At 32.0% G+C, this 25,197-nt stretch overlaps 1 protein-coding gene across 2 annotated transcripts in view; it reads left to right on the plus strand.

The window, feature by feature from the left end:
- The window catches only part of LOC132715892 (protocadherin Fat 4-like), a 47,963-nt gene extending 24,185 nt beyond the window's left edge, over nt 1-23,778 (plus strand). The window contains exons 1-9 of one of the 2 annotated variants that reach the window (XM_060698993.1): nt 16,422-16,580; nt 16,831-17,107; nt 17,273-17,406; nt 17,863-17,940; nt 20,398-20,577; nt 21,192-21,453; nt 21,794-21,927; nt 22,240-22,317; nt 22,938-23,778. In XM_060698993.1, the coding sequence (XP_060554976.1) occupies nt 16,526-16,580; nt 16,831-17,107; nt 17,273-17,406; nt 17,863-17,940; nt 20,398-20,577; nt 21,192-21,453; nt 21,794-21,927; nt 22,240-22,317; nt 22,938-23,248 (1,509 nt within the window). In that variant the 5' untranslated portion in view covers nt 16,422-16,525 and the 3' untranslated portion in view covers nt 23,249-23,778. Of the gene's footprint in view, nt 1-16,421; nt 16,581-16,830; nt 17,108-17,272; nt 17,407-17,862; nt 17,941-20,397; nt 20,578-21,191; nt 21,454-21,793; nt 21,928-22,239; nt 22,318-22,937 lie in introns of those variants that run through there. The other variant, XM_060698994.1, reaches the window with a different exon arrangement.
- The last annotated feature ends 1,419 nt before the right edge of the window (nt 23,779-25,197 follow it).

Here is a 25,197-nt window from a genome sequence, read left to right on the forward strand (position 1 = left end):
TCATATAGTCGAAGCCTGACTTTTTCAGGCAATTGGAATGTGAGTGAAAAAAAAAGGATTTTTAAAAATCTTTATAAATATACTCTCAAACTTGTAACACTAATAAACCACTCTCCCACACAACACGGGCCTTAAAACATCAGTATATTATATGTATAAAAGCAAACTTTGCAGTTTCCATAAGATACCTGTGATGTAACAGTTGTTATGTTGCACGTGACACAGATATAAACTTCCCTATTAAGATGTAGTGAGTAGAACAATTTGGTGCAAGTAGAACTTTATATATAAATGCCAGTTTTAAACCAGATTACCAAGATTTTTTACAGACATAATTTTCTATGATATATTGTGGAGCAATTGATTGCAGAATAAAACTTACCAAGCTCAAAATTGTTCTACCTTCAACCATCTAATCTACTTGCATACAGGTAACTGGTGTGTAAATAATTTAAGTCATTGACCGGTGGTGTCATCCTGACATACATTATAAATGAAAATCTAAATACTTAGATAATGTAAAGACACTCATAGGCAAAATTTATCACAAATTAATGAATGAACTATCATAACAACACTGTATTTTTACACTGCTGAAACCGAATTGAATGAGATGCATGTTAGACAGACTGGACATACGTGCAGACTTAAGCGACTCTGTAATTACCGCTGACTTTTACCAGAATTTTCTATACTTACGGCTAACTAACACCAGGAATTTCTATCTTGACATTCCCAGATTGTTAGAGAGGTTATAAACAATGGAAGCTTGAAACGTGCATTATCACATTAAGCAGGTTAAGTTTACCAGTGTCAGAATTGTTGGCTGCCCAAATTTAATATATTTTTTCTTGCAACCCCTCGTATCACATTACCTTTTTAATTACAAGTAGGATCAGTGTAGATTACGTGGAAACTTAAAGCCGCACGCCTTTAGATGAGCCTAAATATTTCAAGAAAATCAATATTGAGAAAAATGTAAGATTTAAAGGTAAAAACATTCAAGATCCAAGATATATTTTTAATGTTATGTGCGGTTTAAGACTAATTTGGCAGTATTTTATTTCGACTTAAAAGTGAAATTGTATGAAACAATGCATAATTACTTTGAAAAAGTGATAACCAAGTAATTAAAACCGATACTAAAATAGCAAAAAGAATATAATATGACAAACTACATAAAGACAAGCAAGAAAAACTGCTTAAGTTGACATTTATTTCACTTAAAATAAAGTTTTGTTCCTTAATGTAAAATGCTAAGTTACAAAAGATTATAAAGAAAAACAAGAGCCACCACTGGGTGGGGGCAACGCTCCACATTTTACTTTTTCTAAAAGCAAATAAAGAAACGGTTTGAAGAAACATTTTCTTTTATAATTTTAATACGTCTGTCATGTCACACTAGTTTAGTCGATAATTTTACATTCAAGGCCAAGGTCATAAAATAGCTAAGGTCAATTTGAGTTTGATATGGTGAAGGTTTTGTCCTAAAAATGTTCTGTCATAATATGAATTCAATCCATTCAATAATAACAAAGTTACAGCCAGTTAGTGAAAAAAATATGAAAATTTCAATAATTTGACCTTCAAAGTCAAGGTCATTTATTAGTAAATGTCAAGGCCTGTCTAGTTACCTTAAAGGGCTATCCTTGAAAATCAATAAGTTCAAGATTGAAGACAATCCATTTAAAAATAACAAAGTTATAGACAATAATAGCAAAAATTTGCAAAATCAGGACATTTGACCTTGGTCAATGTCATTTAGGGATGAAGGTAAATGTAAGTCTGGTCTACTGAAAAGCAATTGTCCGAAGGGTTGTCGTGGCCAAGTATGAAGACAATACACCAAGAACTTAAAAAGTTATGATCAAGGTACAAGTTTGCGGACGGCAACGGCAATGCCGCCAAGACTATAACAATACCTCTACTTTTTTCCAAAAAAAAAAGTCGAGCTAATAAGGTGAAAAATAATTTTAGCCATATCTATATTATGAATTAAATTCAAATTTATTTACATTTAATTTACTAGCTTGAGTATTTTTCTATTAAAAAAATATTTGAATATTACTGAATGAAACAAAAAACAAAACAACAAAAAAAACAACAAACAAATAACTGAGATCAGGGAAAGTGGCCATGCAGCTGCAGAATACCAGTACAGGCTAATGGAAGGCTGACAGGTCCATAGATCAGGCTATTCATTATATTTTTATTATATTCTCAAATAATACAAGAGATACTGTAAATGAGTCTTAGTGTTTGTTTGTTTTGTTTGTTTGGGTTTTACGTCACACCGACACAGTATAGGTCATTTGGCGACGTTCGAGCTTTACTGGTGGAGGAAGACCTCAGGTGCCCTTCCGTGCATTATTTCAGGCACGAACGGGCACCTGAGTAGAACCACCGACGTTCCGTAAGCTAGCTGGATAGCTTCCTCACATGAAAGAATACAAAGTCCCTGTCGGGATTCGAACCCACAGGGTCTTGGGGCAAGTGGTAAGAGTCTCAGTGAAAAAAAAACAACAACAAAAACAATCACATATCTGTTAAACAGTGACATTATGCCATGCACTATAAACATTAGATTCAACAGTATGTCCCAATATTTATTGAGATTTGCTTTCTCCAATTTGGATCCAATTCAACAAAAATTGAAAAAATACAACAATTTTTAACAATATTCAATAAAAAAATGAGCATATTAGCAAGGTACAGAAAACAAATGGTATCTTCTTTAGGCCTAATTTCATTTCCTGGATAAAAAAATTATCTACACGGACCAACAAATGACCCTGCAGAAAGATTAATACAATGATGCAATGCCTGTTCAAATTCTAGACCTGAAAGCGATTAACACAAACAGAAGTTCAATTTTTTTTTACCATTGCATTTGTGAACACTAAATAGTTCCAGAAATAGATTTTTTTCTATACAATTGCACTTTGCCGTCTAGTGAGGTCCTATTTTAGCATGTCAAATGAAAGACAATGTGCAGATATGTATACTGTTCAGAAACAAAGCACATGACCTCAAATCATTTTTTCCATATCTCTTTTAAACAAACAGGTCATGACATTCAGATTTTCTCCCAGCTATTGAATCTTTTGTTTTAGAAAAAATACATAACATGTACACATATCGGGAAGACATTCCAACAGGAGTTGTTTCCCTTTCATGAATAAACTATAACTTGAAGAAATGACATGGTCTGAACCATTTTAGCTTTAGCGGCCCCTAAAAAGGGCCAATCAAATTTATATGAGCAAACTTGATAAAAGAAATCCTAAGAATGCAACAGCCAAAGTTTGGTGGTCATCCATCAATAAGTCCTGTAGAAGGAGACGTAAAAAGGTTTTTCTATTTTAAGCTTTAGCGGCTATTAAAAAGGATCAACAAATTCATATGAGAAAATTTAATAAAAAGACTACCTAAAGCTGCTACTGACAAAGTTTTGTGATCATCCATCAATTAGCTCTGTAGCAGAAGCTGTTAGATTCTGTTCCTATTTTCTGTTCTAGTGGTCCCTAAACGGGACCATTCAAATTTATTTGAACACATTTGATAACGGACTATCTAAGAATGCTACAGACAAAGTTTGGTTATAATCCATCAATAAGTTCAGTACAGCAGAAGATGTTTAATGCTTTTTTTGTATGTTTAGCTGTGTTGACCCCTAAAAGGGGCCAATTAAAATGACATGAGCAAATTTATGTGTGACTGTCATAAGGATGCTACAGAACAAATTTGAGGTAAATCTGTCCAGCAGTTTCAGAGAAGAAGAGGATTGTTGACGCATGACGATGGACGACGGACGCCGGACCATCCCCCTTTGATACAAATAGCTCACACTGATGAGCTAACAACAGCAAAATATCAACAGAAAAAAACGTATACAAATATACAAATATGTTAATCTCTACGAGGCTCTTTGGCATAAATTGTGGTCATTATATAATAATGACTTCAATTTCAACCAATTCGAGTGTACTCGTACATCACAGCACATCCTATCCTATTTGCTAGAAAAAAACAATTACCTATTGTCCCTCTAGCCACATTATTACTGTCCCTTGAGAGCGGACGACCGGACGGACGGACAAGCAGACGACGAAGGCAAAAACAACATGTCTCCCAAAAATTTTGGGAGACATAAATTTTCCCGACCTTTTCTGTGTCGTCTGCTCATATATTTTTCAAAAGTATTAATTTCTAGAATGGGGTCTCAGCTATTGCACATGGTCATTTAAACTAGAATTCCGAAGGTGTTGCTTATTTTTTAATGTCGCAAGTTCTCTAAGGTAACTTTAAACAACAGGCAAAACTTCAAAACATATAAATCGCTGCACTTCTTTAACTGCTGTGTTGCATGGAAAACGAATGTCTCTATGATTTGACAAAGTAACATAGATGCCCTTATGGCAAAATAGACTGTACTGGATGAAAATGATAAAGGGCCGGTTCTTTATTTTGTCCAGTCATGATTTGATAAACAATTTATATTTAAATTCAGTTTAATCTTTCCGTTTTACAGAGAGTCATCAACTACAATATGGTACTGTAGCCGGTTTGGTTAAGAATGGTTGGATACACAGTTGTGTTTGAAAATAACCTATACAAAGTTGGGAACGGATATGATAAGTCAACAGGAATACTTTATGGAAAGCCTTGACTGTCTTATAATTATAAACCTAAACGTTGTTATGTCCAAATAGCAATATATTTAGTCAACCTTTCCTTATACAATGTGCACTCATGAATATACTATGTGGAACCATCCTGATCTATGGTCAACTGAACTTTATATGATGTCAATGTGTCTTTATATGATGTCAATATATCATTATGCGATGTGCATTTTTGAATACATTATGTGGAACAGTACTTATATAATCTGTACTTATATGATGTCAGTCTGTCATCATATGATGTGAAGTTATGAATATATTATGCGGAACCACCTTTTTATAGAGTCAACAATATATGAAGCCAATGTTTCTTTATATCATGTCAATCTATCAATAACCGATGTGCATTTTTCAGTATATTATGTGAAACCATCCTTAAAAAACCAGTATATTATGAGGAATCATCCTTATATAGAGCAATATATGATGTCATTATATGGTGCCAATCTTTCATTATGCGATGTGTATTAATGAATATATAATGTGGAACCATCTTTATATAGGGTCATAATAACAGTATATTATGTCGATCTGTCTTTATATGATGTCAGTCTTTCATTATATATGCTATTACGAATATACTATGTGAAACCATTTTTATATAGAGTCAAAACAACACTATATTATGTAAAATCGTCTTTATATAGAGCCAACTATTATGTAAATGTGTCCTTATATGATGTCAATCTTTCATTATGCGGTGTGCATTAATGAATATATTATGTGGAACTATTTTTATATAGATTCAAAACAACACTATATTATGTAGAATCGTCCTAATGTAGAGTCAACTTAGCGATTCGTAAGCAGTTTAGAACCGTCCGGGACTCCCTCAAGTCTTGCACATCGTTTAATAATAGATTCACATCGTATAATGAAAGATTCACATAATATATATTGATAAGGTGACATTATATAATGTTACTACCACATAATATATTCATAAATGCACATCGTATAATAATAGATTCACATCGTATAATGAAAGATTTACATAATATATTGATAAGGTGACATTATATAATGATGCTACCACATAATATATTCATAAATGCACATCGTATTATGATTGTTCGACATCATATAAAGACATATTTACATCATACATTGTTCAGTTGAAATCATATAAGGATGCATCCACATAATATATTCATGAGTGCACATTGTATAAAGAACGAGTGACACAACAACGTTCATTTTTATGATCATGAGACAGTGAAGGCTTTTCATAATATTTAGGTGTCCGATATTAGGAATGTACATTTTCTATATCAATATCGAAGCTGTTGATGAACTCTACTCAGACAAAAGGTTTGTCACGTATATCGTCTGTAGCCGAACAATGGATGCCATAGCAGCCATGTTTTAAAACGGCCGCCATGACATGAAATTTATTCTTTCTTTATCCGGTAGAAGTAACTAACTTACCCCAGTTTTCACTTAATATGAGATTTTTGTATTACTTATAAAAATACTGGATAAGGATACTAGTTAACCATTGTTATGTTATTTATTGTCTCTGTTTCCATGGAATTCAGTGAAATGATAACAGTCTGTTTTAGGGATCACTTCGTGATTTTGAATTATATTTATTAGTATCAATAATTAAAATTCCATTATTTACTTTCTGTACTCTTATATAAGGTGGTTAACGAAAGATAAGTTTCACAGGCAACGCATTTAGATCATTACTACACTTTTTGTATAATATTAAGCGGGATACTGTCAACAATAATTTATAGATAAAGCAAAAGACAAACACATATCATGTCAAATATAACTTTGATATATGCCTTAAAAGGCTTCCTGTGTAACTTGTGAGCAAAGGCATTTCATTTACCATAATTATAAGAAATATTCAAGTTGTGATGTCTGAATTGTTATATGCATACACACAGAATTGGGTGTCCTGTAAATGCAAGGAAATCTGGAAGTAATCTTAAAGTAATTAACAATTCCTCAAGCTTAATCAACAATTTCCTTATGTTCATGTTGAACAAATCTTATGATACAATGCAACTTCAAAAACACGTTTGTATCCACCTATTCATAATCAATTGTAGAGATTGTAATTGCAACTCAAACACTATTTATTTTCATGGTTTTTAAGTGTTTTATTTTTATTTTATTTCGTCATTAACCATCAATAGTAAATCTAAGTTACAGAGGTATTTAAAGTGTTGTAGTGTTATGCTTCGCATGCCTTTTTTATCCCCCGCCGCCTTTTATAGAAATAGTCTCCGTCCGTCCTTCCGTCCGTCCGTCCATCCGTCCGTCCGTCCTTCCGTCCGACATTTTTGTCCGGAGCATATCTCAAAAAGTATGTGAGATATCAACTTGAAACTTCATAGGTGGATAGACCTCATTTAGGAGGAGTGCAGTGCACAAGAATGATAATTCTACCCTGCATAATTTTTGAGTTATTGCCCTTTGTAATTTTTCAAAATTAATTTTTGTCCGGAGAATATCTCAAAAAGTATTTGCGATATCATCAAAACACTTCATAGGTGCATAGATCTCACTCAGGAGGTGTGCAGTGCACAAGAATGATAACTCTACCTTTCATAATTTTTGAGTGATTGCCCTTTGTTATTTTTCATACTTAATTTTTCACCTGTGTGGAGCATAATTAAAAAGTGTTTGAGATGTTAACATGAAATATCATAGGTAGTTAGATCTTATTGAGGAGGAATGCTGTGTGCAAGAATGATAACTCTTTGTTATATAATTTTTGAGTTATTGCCCTTTGTTATTTTTCATACTATTTGGTCCGGAGCTTATCTCAAAAAGTATTTGAGACATCAACTTGAAACTTCATAGGTGGATGGATCTCATAGAGGAGGAGTGCAGTGTACAAGAATGATAACACTACCTTGCATAATTTTTGAGTAATTGCCCTTTGTTATTTTTCAAAATTAATTTTTGTCCGGAGCATAACTCAAAAAGCCTTTGAGATATCAACATGAAACTTCATAGGTACATAGATCTTACCCAGGAGATGTGCAGTGCATAAGAATGATAACTCTACTTTTAATAATTTTTGAAATATTGCCTTTGTAATTTTTCAAAATTAATTTTTGTCCAGAGCATAACTCAAAAAGTATTTGAGATATCAACATGAAACTTCATAGGTGCATAGATCTCACTCAGGAGGTGTGCAGTGCACAAGAATGATAACTCTATCTTTCATAATTTTTGAGTGATTGCCCTTTGTTATTTTTCATACTTAATTTTTCACCTGTGTGGAGCATAACTCAAAAAGTGTTTGAGATGTCAACATGAAATGTCATAGGTGGATAGATCATATTGAGGAGGAATGCTGTAGTCAAGAATGATAACTCTTCCCTTTACAATTTTTGAGTTATTGCCCTTTGTTCTTTTTCATACTTTTTTGTGCGGAGCTTCTCTCCAGAAGTATTTGAGGTATCAACTTGAAACTTCATAGGTGGATGGATCTCATTGAGGAGGAGTGCAGTATACAAGAATGATAATTATACCCTGCATAATTTTTGAGTTATTGTCCTTTGTAATTTTTCAAAATTAATTTTTGTCCAGAGCATAACTCAAAAAGTATTTGAGATATCAACATGAAACTTCATAGGTGCATAGATCTCACTCAGAAGGTGTGCAATGAATAAAAATAATAACCTACCCTGCATTATATTTCAGTTATTGCCCTTTGTTATTTTCAGCCATCAGTATTCACATAGGTTTCGAATCTGTTATCACTTCAGCCATCAGTTTTCTTTACCAAAATACCTTAAAATTGAATTAATGCGCTTCTACATATACATTCTTCCAATGAGCACTTTTGGCGGGGGATGGCCATGTTGACATGGCTCTTGTTACATTTTGAAATACTTTAGGTGATGCATGGGTGTTAAGATAAAAAGTATTTTTACGATATAAAACTCTTTTTGACGAAAGGCTTTTTGAGGCAAGGCTTTCGTATAAAACCGATGCTGAGCATAGCCCTGAAAGGGATTGATAGCCTCTGATTGAACATTGATTACAATAACAACCAGAAATAAGCATGTTCCACCAAACACAAGACAATTATCAGTCATACAAGTTTAGTTATGAATCAAACTTAGACAGGAAAAGAACATACCTGGTGTTAGAACTGAAACAAGAACTCATCATGTTTGCCACCGTGTATCTGACATAACTTATATAATCTGGAAAACAATATTCTAGCTTTAGTTAGAATATTGTTCTTTATCTTCGGAATTTTGCATTTTGGGACATTTCTTGGTGCAAAGAAGATATATTCTCTTTATTCCGTTTGTTGCCTCAAAGCTGATATACTTATTCAACCATATTCTCATTTGCAATATATTTGCTATTGATTTTCTTCTTCACCAGATCACGTATCAAAAAGATTGTCCATATGAGTTCAGGTCAGCCATAAATGGACAACACGTGCTTTTATAATCTATTTCGGAAGTAAATTGTTGACCATGATGCTGAATGCTGACTATCAAAGCTTTTACTTTAGCTTGTCAACGAAATTTTGGAATTTGAAATTGTAAACTTCTGGTCTAGAACAACAAAATCCAACAAAATAACCAACCAGGATGCTCAATATACAAACAACACTACCAACGCAGACTAGCAAGTATGTGGTATTGTGTTCATATGCATGATGAAGTGCTTGCCGGATTAAGAGAAATACCCGAGATAACCAATGTTTTATGGACAGCTATGCCTACATATATTATTTACAATGTCCCATCCGCCTTGGAAGTGATATCGTAACTTGAGCCGTTCAAACATTTGGGGCTTTCAGATGAAAAACAGTGCGAAGGTAGGGCATTTCATTCTGCACGTCTGTGCCCTGTTTTCTGTTAGTTGATCTGATAATAAATTTGCAGTGTACTGAAATAACAGGGCACACTAAGGGGCACCGACTTGGAATTTGTAATACAATTGAGGATAAAAGAAGGAATGGACTGGACTGAGTATTTAAAAAAAATTTGATACATTCAGAAGGCAAGAAAAGGTTGATTTAACAATAATGAGTGGGTTTCACTTGGGACATGATATGAACGGGCAAAGATCTACAAACTAGATTAGTGTTGAAAGTTGGTGTCAAATTGGCTGGCAGTTTATCAATCGAAAACCAACGAACAGTGTTTAAAAGCAGTTATGCAATCAAAGGTGTGTTGAAATCAAAGTCTGTAAACCGAAAAATTTAACAAATTAATCAAATCTTTTTTATGCTTATACAACAAATGCATACATCTTAAAAAAATTAAAAAGGGTGAATTTGATTGACATTAATTGATGTACATCTAAGATTTACACCATATATGTCTGCAATCTTTTTGTTTTCTTTCTTTCACGGATTCTAAAGAAATCCTTTGATAAAGTTTCATATTATTATGATATGTAATTCAAGTACTAAAAGACTGTTAAAACCTTACACTAGCTTGATTATATTTCTCTTATTCACAGTCGTTTTACTTGCGCAAGTATACCTTTTTTTAATGATTAACAAAATAAAGTTGCAACGTGTGCACGTTGCTGATACGGGTAGATAAGATAGTTCTAATCTCCATTTGCTTATTTAGTATATGTCCCAAATGTAACCATTTGCCGATAGCGTACTTCGATTATAAGTGCTTCTTTTTAATCTCTTTAAGTATTTAATTGTGATAAATGAAAATTGCAAATAAAAAAGGTCAAAGAACGCTTACATCTTTTTTTCAACATCTTGAGGAGATCGCTAAGTCAAAACTCTACATTATTTTAAGTGTTATAGCTTTAAAGAGACAAGTCAATATTTAATTACTGATAACAGATTATCTTATGCCTATCTATCCTAATATCTAATGACTTATCTAATCTAGTCATTTTATTAAAATAAGCATTTTTGAAATTTTATAAATGTATGGTGGACATCAAATTTTTAACGCCTTGTTGAATTTTTAAAAATCGACCCCATGCTCATTGTTTTCTTATACAGTATAAAGTGTTTTTGTAGTTTGGTGCTCATTTTCTGAAGTATTTGTTCATTAACTGATTATATATTAGATTTCAAAATGTTTGTTATTATTCAAAAAAAAAAGAATATAAAAAAAAAAAACAATCTACACAATAAATAAAAATAAAAAGTATAAAAATATTTAAATATTCGATTATATGTTATTATGCTTTTTCTAGGTCTTTTTTAAAGAACAATCATACGTTCTAAGTACTGACCAAAGAGCAGCTTTCCACTATACCCCTCTTTTTCAAAATACTGACCATGTGCACCTTGTTCCCACGCAGTGCGCCATAAAACACTTAAGATTCATTTGGCTTATTTTGTTATAACAAATACCAAATACATGTTTGTCATAATAATGACATTATAATATATACAAAGTGTATATAATGTATCACACTTGCATCACATATTCATTAAATGTTAAAATGAATACACACATGTATACGAAAAAAAATTCATATAAAGTATTACAGTACAAGAGAAAAGCCATGTTAATAATATTAAACTTTTTCATTGTCACCAATTATATATTGATTACAGTTTTACAAAGTTAGAAGCGTTGTGTACCTTTTAAATGTTAACAGCAGTTATGTGTGTAATTCCCTTTGCACCACATACATAAAAAAGTCCAAATAATCCTGTAAATTGTTTTAACATCTTGTAAACGCAGTTCAGGAATATACATGTAGGTAAATATATTGCATTGTATTTTAGATTTTTAGAAATTAATCATTAACCTAATAGAAAATATAGCCAGCACTTACTAAGTCTGAAAAGATTTTATACTGTCCTGTTGGCTGACCAACTTCACAGTGCTATCTTGAATATCCAAATACAATAATGGAATATTTTATAACTAGAATCTTGACAAATTCTTTTAATAAATGAAGCAGGTTGAGAATGTTCAAATATAGGACAGCCAACAAAATTATCTAAGCAATGTTTAACATTTTAATATTCACACAATACCCGTGCTTTGTCATTGTGGCATAGTGGAAAGTAATTACCATGTTTTCTTAGAATGTCAATGTTAAGTTGACATAAGGCCTGTCTTCTTAACACTACTCGTGTATTTACCATTTGTTCAGCAACTATCCAAACTTTGTTAAATGGAAACCCAAGAATCTGCGATGATGCAAACAAAAGACTGTTTGAGCCGTTCATACCTATATCCGAGAAAGCAGGAGATTGTCTTCAGCATATTCACATTAACTCACATCAACTGTATGGTTCTTATCAAAATTGTCGAATTATTCGAATGATCCACATTTTCGTTATTTCTTCTTTCTAAATTTCTGAAAGTTTCTCCCTCATTTTCATTCTTTCTGCTTTAATTTATGTCAATTCTATTAAATGATGTCTTGTATTATAAATTCTTGTTTAATTGCCTATCAATTTGTTTTAGATTATTACTTAATGTAAGAAACAATTTTGACTTTAATTATTTAAAATATGGATGTAAAATCAGATATATTTCAAGAAAGTCACGTATACTGTCACACATTATTTTATGCATTGTAGAATACCTTTATAAGTTTAGCTTTCGGACCAAATCCTTTTCAACAATTCGTGTCTGTATTGTGTACATTAATACTTTGTATTATTTGTATATACCGTAAAGTTGTTTGAAATAAATAATGTTTAAAGTAACTATTCCTTTTGTTTCAGACTGATAAAAGTCAGATAAGGCGTTCTTAAAATTTATGGTTAAATATTCGATAAGGGAGCTTTTTTCTCACAAAAACATCTATTTAAACAATGTACACTTCTTGTATTTATCTACTGAATTATAACAACTGTCCTTCTACCTTTTAAGGTTTATATTATAATACACCACCGGGAAGCTACTACTACTCCTACTTTCATTGACTCAGTAGCTGTCATTCTTATAACCTCATCTGCGGCGACTTTTTTTTATTTCATTTATTCTCTGTTGACCAAAAACCCTTTCCCCAGAAGCCAAATCGTGAGCTACTTTTTCTATAGCCTCTGGTACCCATACTGGAATTTCATCATTTAGTGTTGAGAGAAACGGGAAGGCAGCCTCTTGTGCATAGAAGACAACAGTTGAACAGTTGTTTGTCACGAAGTGGTAATCTGCCACCACCGAACGATGGCATTTTGCTGTTCTTTTGATACGTTGATCTTGTAAGTATGAGGCTGTCTATTGCCTTTTGCATAAATGTCGCATTCAACTGAATTAATCTGCAAAGCTTTAACCCGAGGATTGGCAGCACCACAAGGCTTTTCAGGCCACCAACTGATGTAGGTACCATCACTTAATTGCAAGGAGCTATGGCCGACAACACCTCCAGATGGGCGCCAAATATATACAACAATTTCTGTAAAAAGGAATTTAATCATCAATATTGGACTCGATAATTTTATTAATTTATTAACTAAAAAGTGTATTTTTGTTTCAATTAAGGACACAAAAAAAAAACTTCACCAAACACCAAGATGTCGCTTCTTTTCCGATGCTAGTTTCTTAATTTCTAAATTATTTTTAGATTTAGATTTAAAGAAGTATGCTTCTAGATGATGCTAATTTTTCATGACAATTTTATAAATGTTTTTAAAAAGTATTATATGTATTGTAAGTGAAAAATGAAAGTAATTTACACATTGCAAACGACACTTATAATCTACGTAAAATTACCAGAAACAGGTATGCAAAAATATTACTTGAATATTTTACTTTCCTTAAATTATTTGTACATTATTCTCAAATTTGATTTTCTTATCTCATCTGCAAGGAATTCTGCTTAAAGTATAATTGTCTGTGTTGCTTATTAAAACATGAAAGTGAGAAATCAAAATGTCTGGTTAATCATCTATGTTAAATAAAATGTTTATCCTGAAAGGTCAGTTTTACCTCAGAAATGCTTTAATTTTTATTTAGTTTTAATTCTCAATTTTTTTTCTTTAAATTTTGGTAAATTGTATGTTGTTGCAGTTTTTTTTTCTTCAGTAGTTAAACATCTTACATGTCCTATATTTATAATCAAAACATTTTTAAATGCAATAGTCATGTTTGACATGTCTAAAGAATTAAAAAATATTGATGTCTGAGACATAATATACTTTAAAGAATTTGTTTAAAGACAGTACATCACGTGCAAATATGTATAAAAATCTTTACCAGTCATTTTTGTTATTCAGTCTATAAAAGTCTTATTTTGGAAATGTTCTTTCAATAATCCCAACTTTAGTTCTAAATTATCTGCTTTTTATATTTCAATGAATTAAATTTTACTTCCTTTCTTCGAACAAAAAAAATAAAGTTTTAATCTAACATATCTTACACAATGAGTTTTATCAATTTACTTATTAAAACTTGATCTATTGTTAACTAAGTAAAACTTTTTTAAAACTTCTACTTCAGTGAATAGACGTTTAATCAACAATATCTTTATTCAACACTAAAAAGCGCTGTATTTGCTAGATTTACAAAATTAGAAAGTTCCATAAAAATATAACAAAATGTTCTTGTCACTAGTTTGCGCGAGTAGTCAAAATCTAAACTGAAAACATCCTATCATGGCTACCTTTATAGATTCTGAAATAGCCAGTAATTTCAAAATCAACCAATCATAACATTCCATGTGTCCTGGAGGACTGACAGGAATTTTATTAAAATGGCAGCCATCTTAACATTAATCTTGACATTTTAACTTAATGTACTAAAATTCTGGACCAAAAAATCACGGTTCTAGTTTAAAAATAAATGAACTATTGATATAAAAAGATTTCAAGTGCCAATAACTTGAGTTTTCCCTCCTGAAAACTTAGAAGTCATACTGGCTATAAAAATTATTGTGAAAAACAGCAATGCCAGCTAAATATTTGGAAAATAACTTACATCTGAGGTAAATAGGGATTATATTCATTGTTGTTACATGTAAAATGATAATTTTTGTATATGTTCGAGATGGTAAACTCTTATCGGTCATTTTGATGCAAAGATGAACAAAAGTAGAAAATTTAAAATTTCTTGAAGATAAACCTCCTTGTAGTGTCCTATAATGTCCTGCAATCTCAAAATTCAAATACCCTCAATACAAATACCTTCTTTCAACCGAAAATTATCTTATCAAATGAAACCAGTAAATAATCAGCAAATATGAATGATTGAGGCAAGTTCAGGAATCCTAACAGGTAAGTGTTGAGTACTTACTGGGCACAATTGCTTTTATTTGTCAACGAGTTATCCTAGTTCGATGTTCAAATGGTCATAAACACAGACTTTGTTTTCTCAGGTTTCTTCAGTAAGGTTCATTTATCCTGCTACTGTCAGTTTTATCAGCTGGATAAACTTATCTTTCTCCAGTCATAACGTCACTATGCTAGCCTATGATGACGTCACATGGTTAGCAGCATAACATAACATTTCCATCGGATGGAAAATGAATGAAACCATTTAGATAATCTCAAACAGGCAGGATAAATCGGATATATTGTTGAGAAGCTCGCCAAGATACACTTTCTCGATAATTCTAATTATCATTTCGCAGGTACAGTTCTGAAAAAAAAACTTAGAGATAGATAATGAATTTCATTTATTGAACTACCAATGCATTTTTTATAAAAAGTTTAACGAATTTTCTTTCTGATGCCCGACTCTGTATCAATCCTATTAAAGAATTGCATATATTTCAAAGCATAATAAATCACTATAAATTACTATTAATGTCTTTCTGGAGCTTCTGGTGCTTTATTTGAACAAATCATCAATGAACGTCAAATGTAACCAATAATTTTAAGAGTCCCTTAAACTTTCTTTTCTCTTCCCGCTTGTGCTTTAACCTTTCTTGTCCAAGTTGGGAAAGTTGTCGACCTTGGTGCATTACTGACTCATTTCTTTGTGACCAGAAACAACTCATATGTATCAATTATCACAACTGCATGCTCAACCGATTTGCAGTTTTCCACAATACATTCCACAATACATTTGTACTTCAGGCCATAAACAAACTATGTTTTAAAACTAATAGTTTCATTACAAATATTTGATTATCCTTGACAGTCCCTATGCAATATTGAATAAAATGCATTAAAATTATTCGTTAAAAAAGAAAACAAATTAAGTCAACAAAGAAAACTGTTCTGAAAATCTCAGACTCCCTTTTACTGAGACACATAATGCGTGAAACAACTAGTACGCGCACCAGCACCGGTTCAGCGGTATCAAATTCTGAACACTAAAAGCACTAAAGCCAATAACCCTTAGCACCAGAGCAAATATAAGAATACAAAAAGTAAGTACGGGGCATCTTCTTATAGTTGCCACACAACGCTTAACACCTGGTTTTATTTAGGGGAGTTTTAGAAATCTACAAAGGAGAGATATCCCGCCTCCTAAACATTGCAAACTCGGTTGTATTAAGTTTGTTAACAAGAAAACGATATGCTTGGAATCGGGATCGACTGAAAAGTTCCACCGACTGATGCATTTTTTCAAGCAATTTGATGCATTTTGTTAATAAGCAGTTCACACGGTTTGTTTATCATCCATTCTTCAAGTCATTATTACAATTAAATGACATCACTACCAAGTGAATACGCTATTCTTTCTATTCTTTCTCATAATTAAACAAGGCAAAGCATCAACTTTTCATGAGTATATGTATCATATAAACTTTACATGTTTTCTCATCAATAACACATTTTATAAACTGATTCATAAAATATGTTATTGTTTAATTATTTTATCCGTCGCTTTAAGAAGATGATTAACGATATGTCTAATCGCCCGGATGTACTAACTTCCGAAGTTCAAGTACAAAATGATTTCACTTATAGTTCGTTTTTTTTTTATAAATTCAGTCGTAAGTAAACAGGGGATAAAATGTTTCTCGTTTTCTTGTTAATTTTCTTCATTGGAAATGGCATCCACCAAACAGGTAAAGCATTTAAGATTTAATTATTTGCCGTGTTGGTAGCTGTTGACAGATTTTTGCACCGTACTTTATTTAAGTGTTGTTAAATTTTTCTCCTATCGGCAAATTTTGTTTTATGTCTCTGGGCGGATCTCTTTTTGCTAGACCTTTAATGTCATTTTATATGATAATTGGTACGATAAATGCAGCTTATGCATCAAACGTACGTGTATATATTCTTCACACAGACAAGTTTATATATTTCTTCACACAGACGGACAATCGGATAATTTCTTCTCGTCTTGGAAAGAGCCCCCAATTAACTCCGGCATAGGTGAAGGCAATGCTACAGTTACACTTCGTGAAAATAGCCAAGCTGGAACAAGTACGGGGATAAAACTGCAAGTACTTGGCGGAACAGGAAAAATCAGTTACATTCTACAGCAACCTAACCCGTTGCATTTCAGTGTCGGTGGGGCAAATAAAGACGAAATAACAACCGTACAACCAATTGATTTTGAAAAGCTGGACAGAATAACAGTTACAGTAATGTACGTGTAATTTTGAGCCTTTACATCATAAAGTATATTATTTTTGCTGAAAAATATCAAAGAGGTATAACAGATGAGTTTCGAAAACTTATTCATTCTACAGTAAAGCTGTATATTTTTTGTTTGTATGTTATACTGAGTTTCACCATGTGGACGTTTTTTCAGAGCTTTCGACGAAGGTATTCCGCAGAAAACAGGAAGCGCTATCATGACGATTTTCATTGGTGACGTGAACGAACATGCCCCTACATTTCTACAGGAAGTGTACGAAGTCACAATATCCCCTTTGTCTGATATAGGTAATTACTCTGTAACCGTAAATCTCATCTCTAAAATGAAAATGACTTTTTAAACGAATGTGCGATATTTTTACCGGTATTCATTCGTACGATAAAAGATATTTCCTTTATTATGAATCTGTTTATGACAAATCCTGATTATTGATATCGAATGAAAATCCATAAATATAAAACATGACATGAAAAAAATATTTGTTCCAGCACTTTTAGAGAAGTAAAGTTTCAACAACGTGTTTGATTATAGCACTATTCGTATGTGAAATTCAATTCATAGCCATATTCTTACTGTTTCAACACTTAAAGAAAACTTTGATAACTCATTTCATATGTGAAATTCAATTCATAGCCAATTTTACTGTTTAAACACTTAAAGAAAAGATAGCTCATTTGGTATGTCTAAATCAATTCATAGCAAATATTGTATTCACTTATCGTTCTGTCTCTCTCTGTTTGCAGGTATACCATTCGCTATGGTTCATGCAGCAGATGAAGATGGTTCTCCTCCTAACAACAAGGTGGTATATTCAATTGAAGGTAATACAAACAGAAGGGAGTTCATTCAATGTTATAAAGGTAGTCTTACTGTAATGCTTTCCCGCCAAATAAAATCTCACACCGGCCAATATCGTAATAAATCGGTTATTTCCGGAAGGTTACTATTCACGATCTTCGGTATTCAACAATTTTTATTCGTTCATAACCGGCATTTAGTACATAGCGATAAAGGATGAGTGATTTTAAATAATATAATGCCCAACATTTTGAAAAAATAACCAATTTGCTACGATATTGGACGATGTTAGATTTTTCTGGCGGGGAAAGCATAACAGGAAGACTACCTTAATAACACGAGTCAAGAAACTAAACAATAATATATTGGAAACCAAACATTTAGCTTTTTTCTTAGGTTTATAATCATTATTAATATTAAATTGACATAACGTTTACGGAAAAGAAATGTCTAAAATTGATGAAAATCATGTCAAGAGAAATTAATCAATCCATTGTCCGATACGAAAGACAAGGACATTTATACTGTATTTTAAAACAATAAATATAACAATTGTTTGTAAATGATGTGCATTGAAAGATTCGTGATGTTATTTGATTGTTTAAAGCTTTGTGACACAGTCTATAAATATCTTAGTGTAACATATATGATGATTATTGCGTTTCGATATACAATTATGATCGTTCTCAAACGACAACAACAACAATAACAATATTACAATGATAATTGCAAAAATATTAAAAAACAAGAACGTGTTTGTTTAACACAAATGTCTCCGGCTCCGGTTTTTGTCAGTAGCAATATTAAAAAAAGTTACCCATTCACTCAGTTATGGACAGAAGCATTGCCAAAAATTGTAAACACAAGTTATATAGCTTGACAGAGTCATGGCATTTTGTAATTGTGAAATATATAAGTTGCCAAGTCATTGCTATGACTTGTAAAGTGATAAATATTCAACTTTATCAAATATATATAAATGTAAGAAATCTATACTTGGCACCCTTGACCTTGACCCACTGACACCTTTAGAATATCATGCAAGTTATCTTCCTACCAAATATGAAATACACCTGTCAATAAGGCTGTATGGGCAAAAATGTTAAAATCAATTTTAGCGTTGATGACCTTGACCAAACTGACCCCTAACTCAATCCAAAGGAAGAATACCATGCAAGTTATCTTCCAACCAAATATGAAATAAATCTGTCAATAAATAAAGGCTGTTTGGGCAAAAGTGTAAAAATCTATTTTAGTACTTGTGACCTTGACCCAACTGACCCCTAACTCAATCGAAAGGAAGAATACCATGCAAGTTATCTTCTTATCAAATATGAAATACACCTGTCAATAAATAAAGCCTATATGGGTAAAAGTGTAAACATATATTTGTAGCACAAGTGACCTTGACCCACTGATCCCTATCCCAATCAAAAGGATGAATACCATGCAAGTTATCTTCCTACCAAATATGAAATATTTCTGTCAATAAATAAAGGCTGTATGAGCAAAAGTGTAAACACCTATTTTTAGCACAGGTGATCTGGACCAAACTGACCACTAACTCCATCAAATTTTATGTTCCTATCAATTATACATGACATCTGTCTATAGAATATGGTTAATACACCTGTAAAAATGTCAAAATCTATTTTTAACATTGATGACCTTGACATTGGTGACATTGACCTTGACCCAAATGACCCCTTACTATACCAAAAGAAGTAGGACCACCCTTGGCATGTTTGTATTAAACATGAAAGACATCAACCAAAAAATTAAGGCTGTATGAGCAAAAATGTTTAAATTTATTTTCTAAATCAGTGACCTTGACTTTGACCCTAGAGACCACTTACTCCACAAAAAGTAGAGGACCATTACAGGTATCCACTTGCCAAATATGCAAGATATCATTAAATGAATTAAGCAATTAAGAGAAATTTACGATAAATCCAACTTGCCAGAATAGGTTTACCAGACGAGGCCCTATTTTCAAAGTGAAAAAAGGGAAATAACTGGGAAATAAAGATGACACAGTCATATAGCTTGGCAATATCATGTACTTTGTATGTGTGTAAGTGTGGAAATTATGAAGCCATTAGTATAGATAGAACTTAAGATATTTCAAACTTTCCGTTTTAGGTTAACCATTATTCATTTTCTAAGTGCTGAAAAGGGCAATAACTTGGTTAATATGGTAGTCATTGTTATGTAACATGACCAGATCATGAACTTTGTATCGATTAGTAAGAGTGTAAACTAAGAAGCCATTGGAACAGGTAGAACTCAAGAAAAATTCAACTTGCCGTTCTAGGTTAACCTCGTACGGTAGACGGACAAACGGACAGACGGACGGACGGTTCAATTACTATATGCCCGAGGAATAAAAAGGAAAATCAAAAACAAACAAATAATAAATATTAAACAAAGTTAAGCATTTCTTGAAGTATAAAATAATCCTTCAATTATGTTTTTGGTAGGCGGAAACACAAACGGTGCGTTTATGGTTGACTCAATAACTGGTAACATTGCAATGGCGAAGCAACTTGATGGATACGATATCATGCCGCAGTATGAACTAATCATTCTTGGCGTTGACGGAGGTACCGACCCTTCTCCGTTGACAGGAACAACCACAATGCTTGTAAAAATCATCGATGGTAAGATTATTAATATAATTATAGACCCTGTTAGCATTTTTTTATATTGTTTTATATCATAAATTTGATGCTCAAATGAAGATTTATCAATATTGTAAGTTTCAAAAAGCATTATTTGTAAAGATATTACCAAATTTAACAGTTCATGTAATTAAAAGGAAGGCAATAAGAACATTATTTTATAAATAGAAAGCATAAACTTTAACGTTTTATTATAATGTATATAAACATCTGCTGTTTAACATATTCATGGGTGTTTGGAAATTGTTATAGAAGAATAATTATAACATAATTATATAACATTTTTCATATCTGTATGTTCCATCTTTAATTATAACATACAGGATCTTTAAACTTATACACTTATGCATACAGACAGAACAAGAAATGCAGTAGAACAGTCATGAACTACTCGTAGATTCCTTACATTTCATCGACAATTTTCCAAATATTTATTTGCTTATCAAACAATTTTGATACTGTAAAAAACATAAATTTGAGGTTGTACGTAATGCATAGGGTAAGTAACATACAAAATATTCTAAGAACAAACATTAGACATAATTTTATTGCGGTTTGCTCAGAATTTACATAATGTTATCATTCGTTTTAAGTCGAAACGTTTTCGTCATGGAAACAGCCACCAGTTAACAGCGGTATAGGGTCTGGTACTGCTTCATTGAAAGTAAAAGAAAATTCAGAAAAGGGAACCATTACAAATATCAAATTACGAGTCCTTGGTGGCAACGGAAACATCACCTATAAAATAAAGAGTGAACAGAAAACCTTTTCGATTGGAGGGCCAAACGGTAATGCGCTTATTGTAGAGGAACCAATAGATTTTGAAGTCGTTTCCAGCATTTCTATTTTAGTCGAGTAAGTCACCTAATGTTATTAATTATGTGAATAAGAAAAGTACTGTATTAAATGTAAGCATAATTACATAATTTCAGTAATGTATCTAAAGAAACTTCAGTATTATAAAATACGAATTTTAACAAAATGAATGTAGATATTATTTTTAATTGTAAGGTAAATAATGAAAACTCATATACAGATATTCAGTAATATGTACACCGGTACACCGGTATTTTTTTCTTGCCATATTAAACGCGCTCAGCGATTTTTAAACTAATTGAGATTATTTTCAAGTGCTGAGCATACTGGCATACTTCGAGTCGTGCACAATTTAATCCCATTTACTATTTTTTCATAGAGCTAAAGACAATAGTAGTACGGCAAAAACAGGAAGAGTGAATATGACAATTTTGATTGAAGATATCAACGATAATGCACCCGTCTTCGAAAAATCTAATTACAAAGAGGTCGTTTCCGACTCCAGCCCAATAGGTGAGTTAAATGCCTTTATTGACAGTATTTTGCACATTGTTACATAGACAAAACATTGAGCTAAGAGCTAAGGATCGGTTACTTAGAAAACTAAATACATCAAATAATCTACTTATCTATATATGTATAATTATATTGAAGTTATATCCATGTGTGTGCATATTATAATAGTTGTATCAGTATAAATGGTAAAAGGTAAAGGTCTTGTTTATTATAGTGTCATCCCTACTGAAAGAACCAGCCATTTCTGACTAATGAGACACCTTTTGCTTATGTGTGTATTCTTTTTTTTTTTTGCTTTACATTTTACAGGATTCATACTTGTTACTGTGAAAGCAACAGACAGCGATGGCACAGCCCCCAACAATGAAGTTATTTATACATTTGCTGGTATTTTACCGCTTTCATATCATTTTACAACAATAGTGAAACCAAAATGAAAAGTCATAAAACCTATATACAATTCTTGTCACTTTGACGAACCTTTGACAAACCAGTGAAACTGTCATCAGGAAAACATGAACATGCCTCAATGTTACTTAAATATGCCTCAATGAAACTTAAATATGCCTCAAGGAATCTTAAAAATGCCTCAAGTCTCGTACAAAGCAACCCCCACCCCCGACATAAATAGGACAATACTGTAGCTATTTTGGTGAACGATGAAGATTATTCTATGTAAAAAAAAAGCAACAAAACACCCAATTTACTTACGAGGCATACCCGACTATATTTTGAACCTAATTGCTTCAATACGCATTCAGTTTCATGATTGCGTAATATTGTGTCATGCAAACAGAAACAGTATGAATATTTCAGTAACTACATTCCTCGTAACACTAATACCTTTCTTTAACTCTTTAACTTGTTGAATGCTGACTTCAAGTAGAATTGGTCTGATTCTAAAGTCGTGAAAAAATACCTTAATGGTTATTTTGATTACAAGTCAAATATTATTGGACATAATGACTATTATAATGACTATTGACAGATTTCTGCTACTTTTGTAGATGACAACACTCATGACGAATTCACCATTGATTCATCAACTGGAGTTCTTTCATTGGCCAAACACTTGAAAGAAACATCAACATCATCATATGAACTCATGGTCATTGCTACTGATGGTGGAGTTAACCCCGGTCCATTGACAGGTTCAACAATGGTTTCAATCTCTGTAGATAAAGACCCTACCACCATGACAAGTGCTGGAACCTCAACAACTACCCAGTTAAACACACCAATGCCAGGCGGAACAGGCATGCTGGCACCATGCTTGTTTACCATTCTTTTACATGTTTCTCTATTGATTGTTTATTAGCGGGATGGGATTTCATATTTTCAACTTACCTTATATAGATTGTTGTCTTCCACTGTAAGAAATACTGAACAAAATACAGTGAAAGGTGTTAATCAATGATGGCTCAATTCTGTAAACATTCTAAAAAGGTATCAATAGATAATGTGGTGATTTAGGGAATGTCAATTAGGAAATTAATTTGCTAAAATGCGGTGTCATGCATATGATGGGTTCTTTTTCATTCATCTTAGTAAACATAATAATTTTTGACTGGCTACTTATGGTATTCGCGAGTTTATTTATGTTTTACTATCTTTGCTATTCCTTCAATAGTATTTTGTATTCTAGATTGGAATCCCAATCATTTTATTGTTCTGTTTTGTTTGTTTGTTTATGTATGGAGTTTGTAGAAGTTATTTTTTGAATACAAGTTAAGGGGATTGAATGCACTTAAAATGTTCATGGTACAGAAACTACACATGTAAGCAGATATTCATATTTTATGAATAATTTAAAATGGTACAAGAATAAACCATCTCTTTCGGTTTCAGCACTTTGTTATCATATTCAAAACCTGTGAGTTTGTGAAAAGAAGATTCTTTGTGTGTTTTAAAATAATACTGAAACCCTTTCCCCAAAATTATTAACATCACCTTAATAGAAATCTTAAATACAAAGGAAAATCATCCAACAGCAAAGGACCATCTGCAGAATTGAATAAAAATGAAATGAAAAAAAAGCATAAATAACTCTCCATGGGCTAGGAAAGGTCTTAAAGGATCATTTGCAATTAACAAAAAACACCGGAAGTCCACTTCATCACATATTCAAGTTTTAAGTTTGCAAAACCTGTTCAAACGTTGTTTAAATGAATGTTTTCAAACTTGAAATTCATACGGCGCCTTAACGATTGATTTATAAGGCTTTGTTCATCATCACGTTAAATGAAGTAATACTTATTATGATCCTATTACAATTAAAACCAATCACGTTTTTTCCATTTAAATCAAAGCACAACGGCACATGTGCATTTGCTGATAATATGTTACTATTATTGTTGATATACTGAAAATAAATACATTTAGTCGTGTTTGCACGTCTGACTTTTGTAAATGGACAGTTAATTTGTTGTTGACTCATGGACAACGTTTTTCCCATTATATTTTTAATATTGTTTTCATTTTTTGTCTATTTATCTTCCTTTCTCACAAGTCGAAAAATTATTTAGATCTGATAAAGACATTGCATTTGTCATGCTAGCTCCTCTTTAGGATCCTTTACAAATTACTTTTTACGTAATACTTATTCATCACCTTCTTGTTATAATATGGAAGGAATTACATGCAAGTATAATGAACTGTAAATACATTAAATACATAAGTTATATTATGTTGTTCATAAAATCAATTGTAAAAAGTTTTTACAGGAGAAAATTTCATAATAATTATAAGCTTTAAGCTCTCTACTCAATCCTGAATGCAATTTATGTGTTAAAAATTGGTTTGTAATTATTGAAGAAAAAAATAAATACAAATGTATTGTTTAACCCAACTCTTTTTCAGATTTCTTTTTTTCACAATATATTTAAAGTGGAATAATTTGTTTTTAAGATTCTACAAATATTATCAAGAAAGTATTTTCCAATATTGCACAACGTTTTTTATGCCAAACTTACTTTTGATATAACAATAAACAATAAAAACAGATGCATTGGACAACTTAATATGCGTAAAACCGTGGCTACAGCGGCAAAATTTTCAAAGTTTATGCACTTTTAACATTACTAGTATGCTACAGAAAAACAAAGTAGGAATATTTTGTTATGCCCCGCTATACAATTTGCAGGTCAAGTTTCAATTTGGTCATGGTTCGGTGATTATTTTTGGTGTCATGTCCCTTTCACTTTAAAATAATATGTAATTTTCCGTTGCCGTTCATTATCTCCCCAACAGTATTACACATTCAACTCA

This window comes from Ruditapes philippinarum, unplaced genomic scaffold (assembly GCF_026571515.1).
Source record: "Ruditapes philippinarum isolate M1 unplaced genomic scaffold, ASM2657151v2 ctg5919_1_1_1_1, whole genome shotgun sequence".
NCBI classification, from domain to species: Eukaryota; Metazoa; Mollusca; class Bivalvia; order Venerida; family Veneridae; genus Ruditapes; species Ruditapes philippinarum.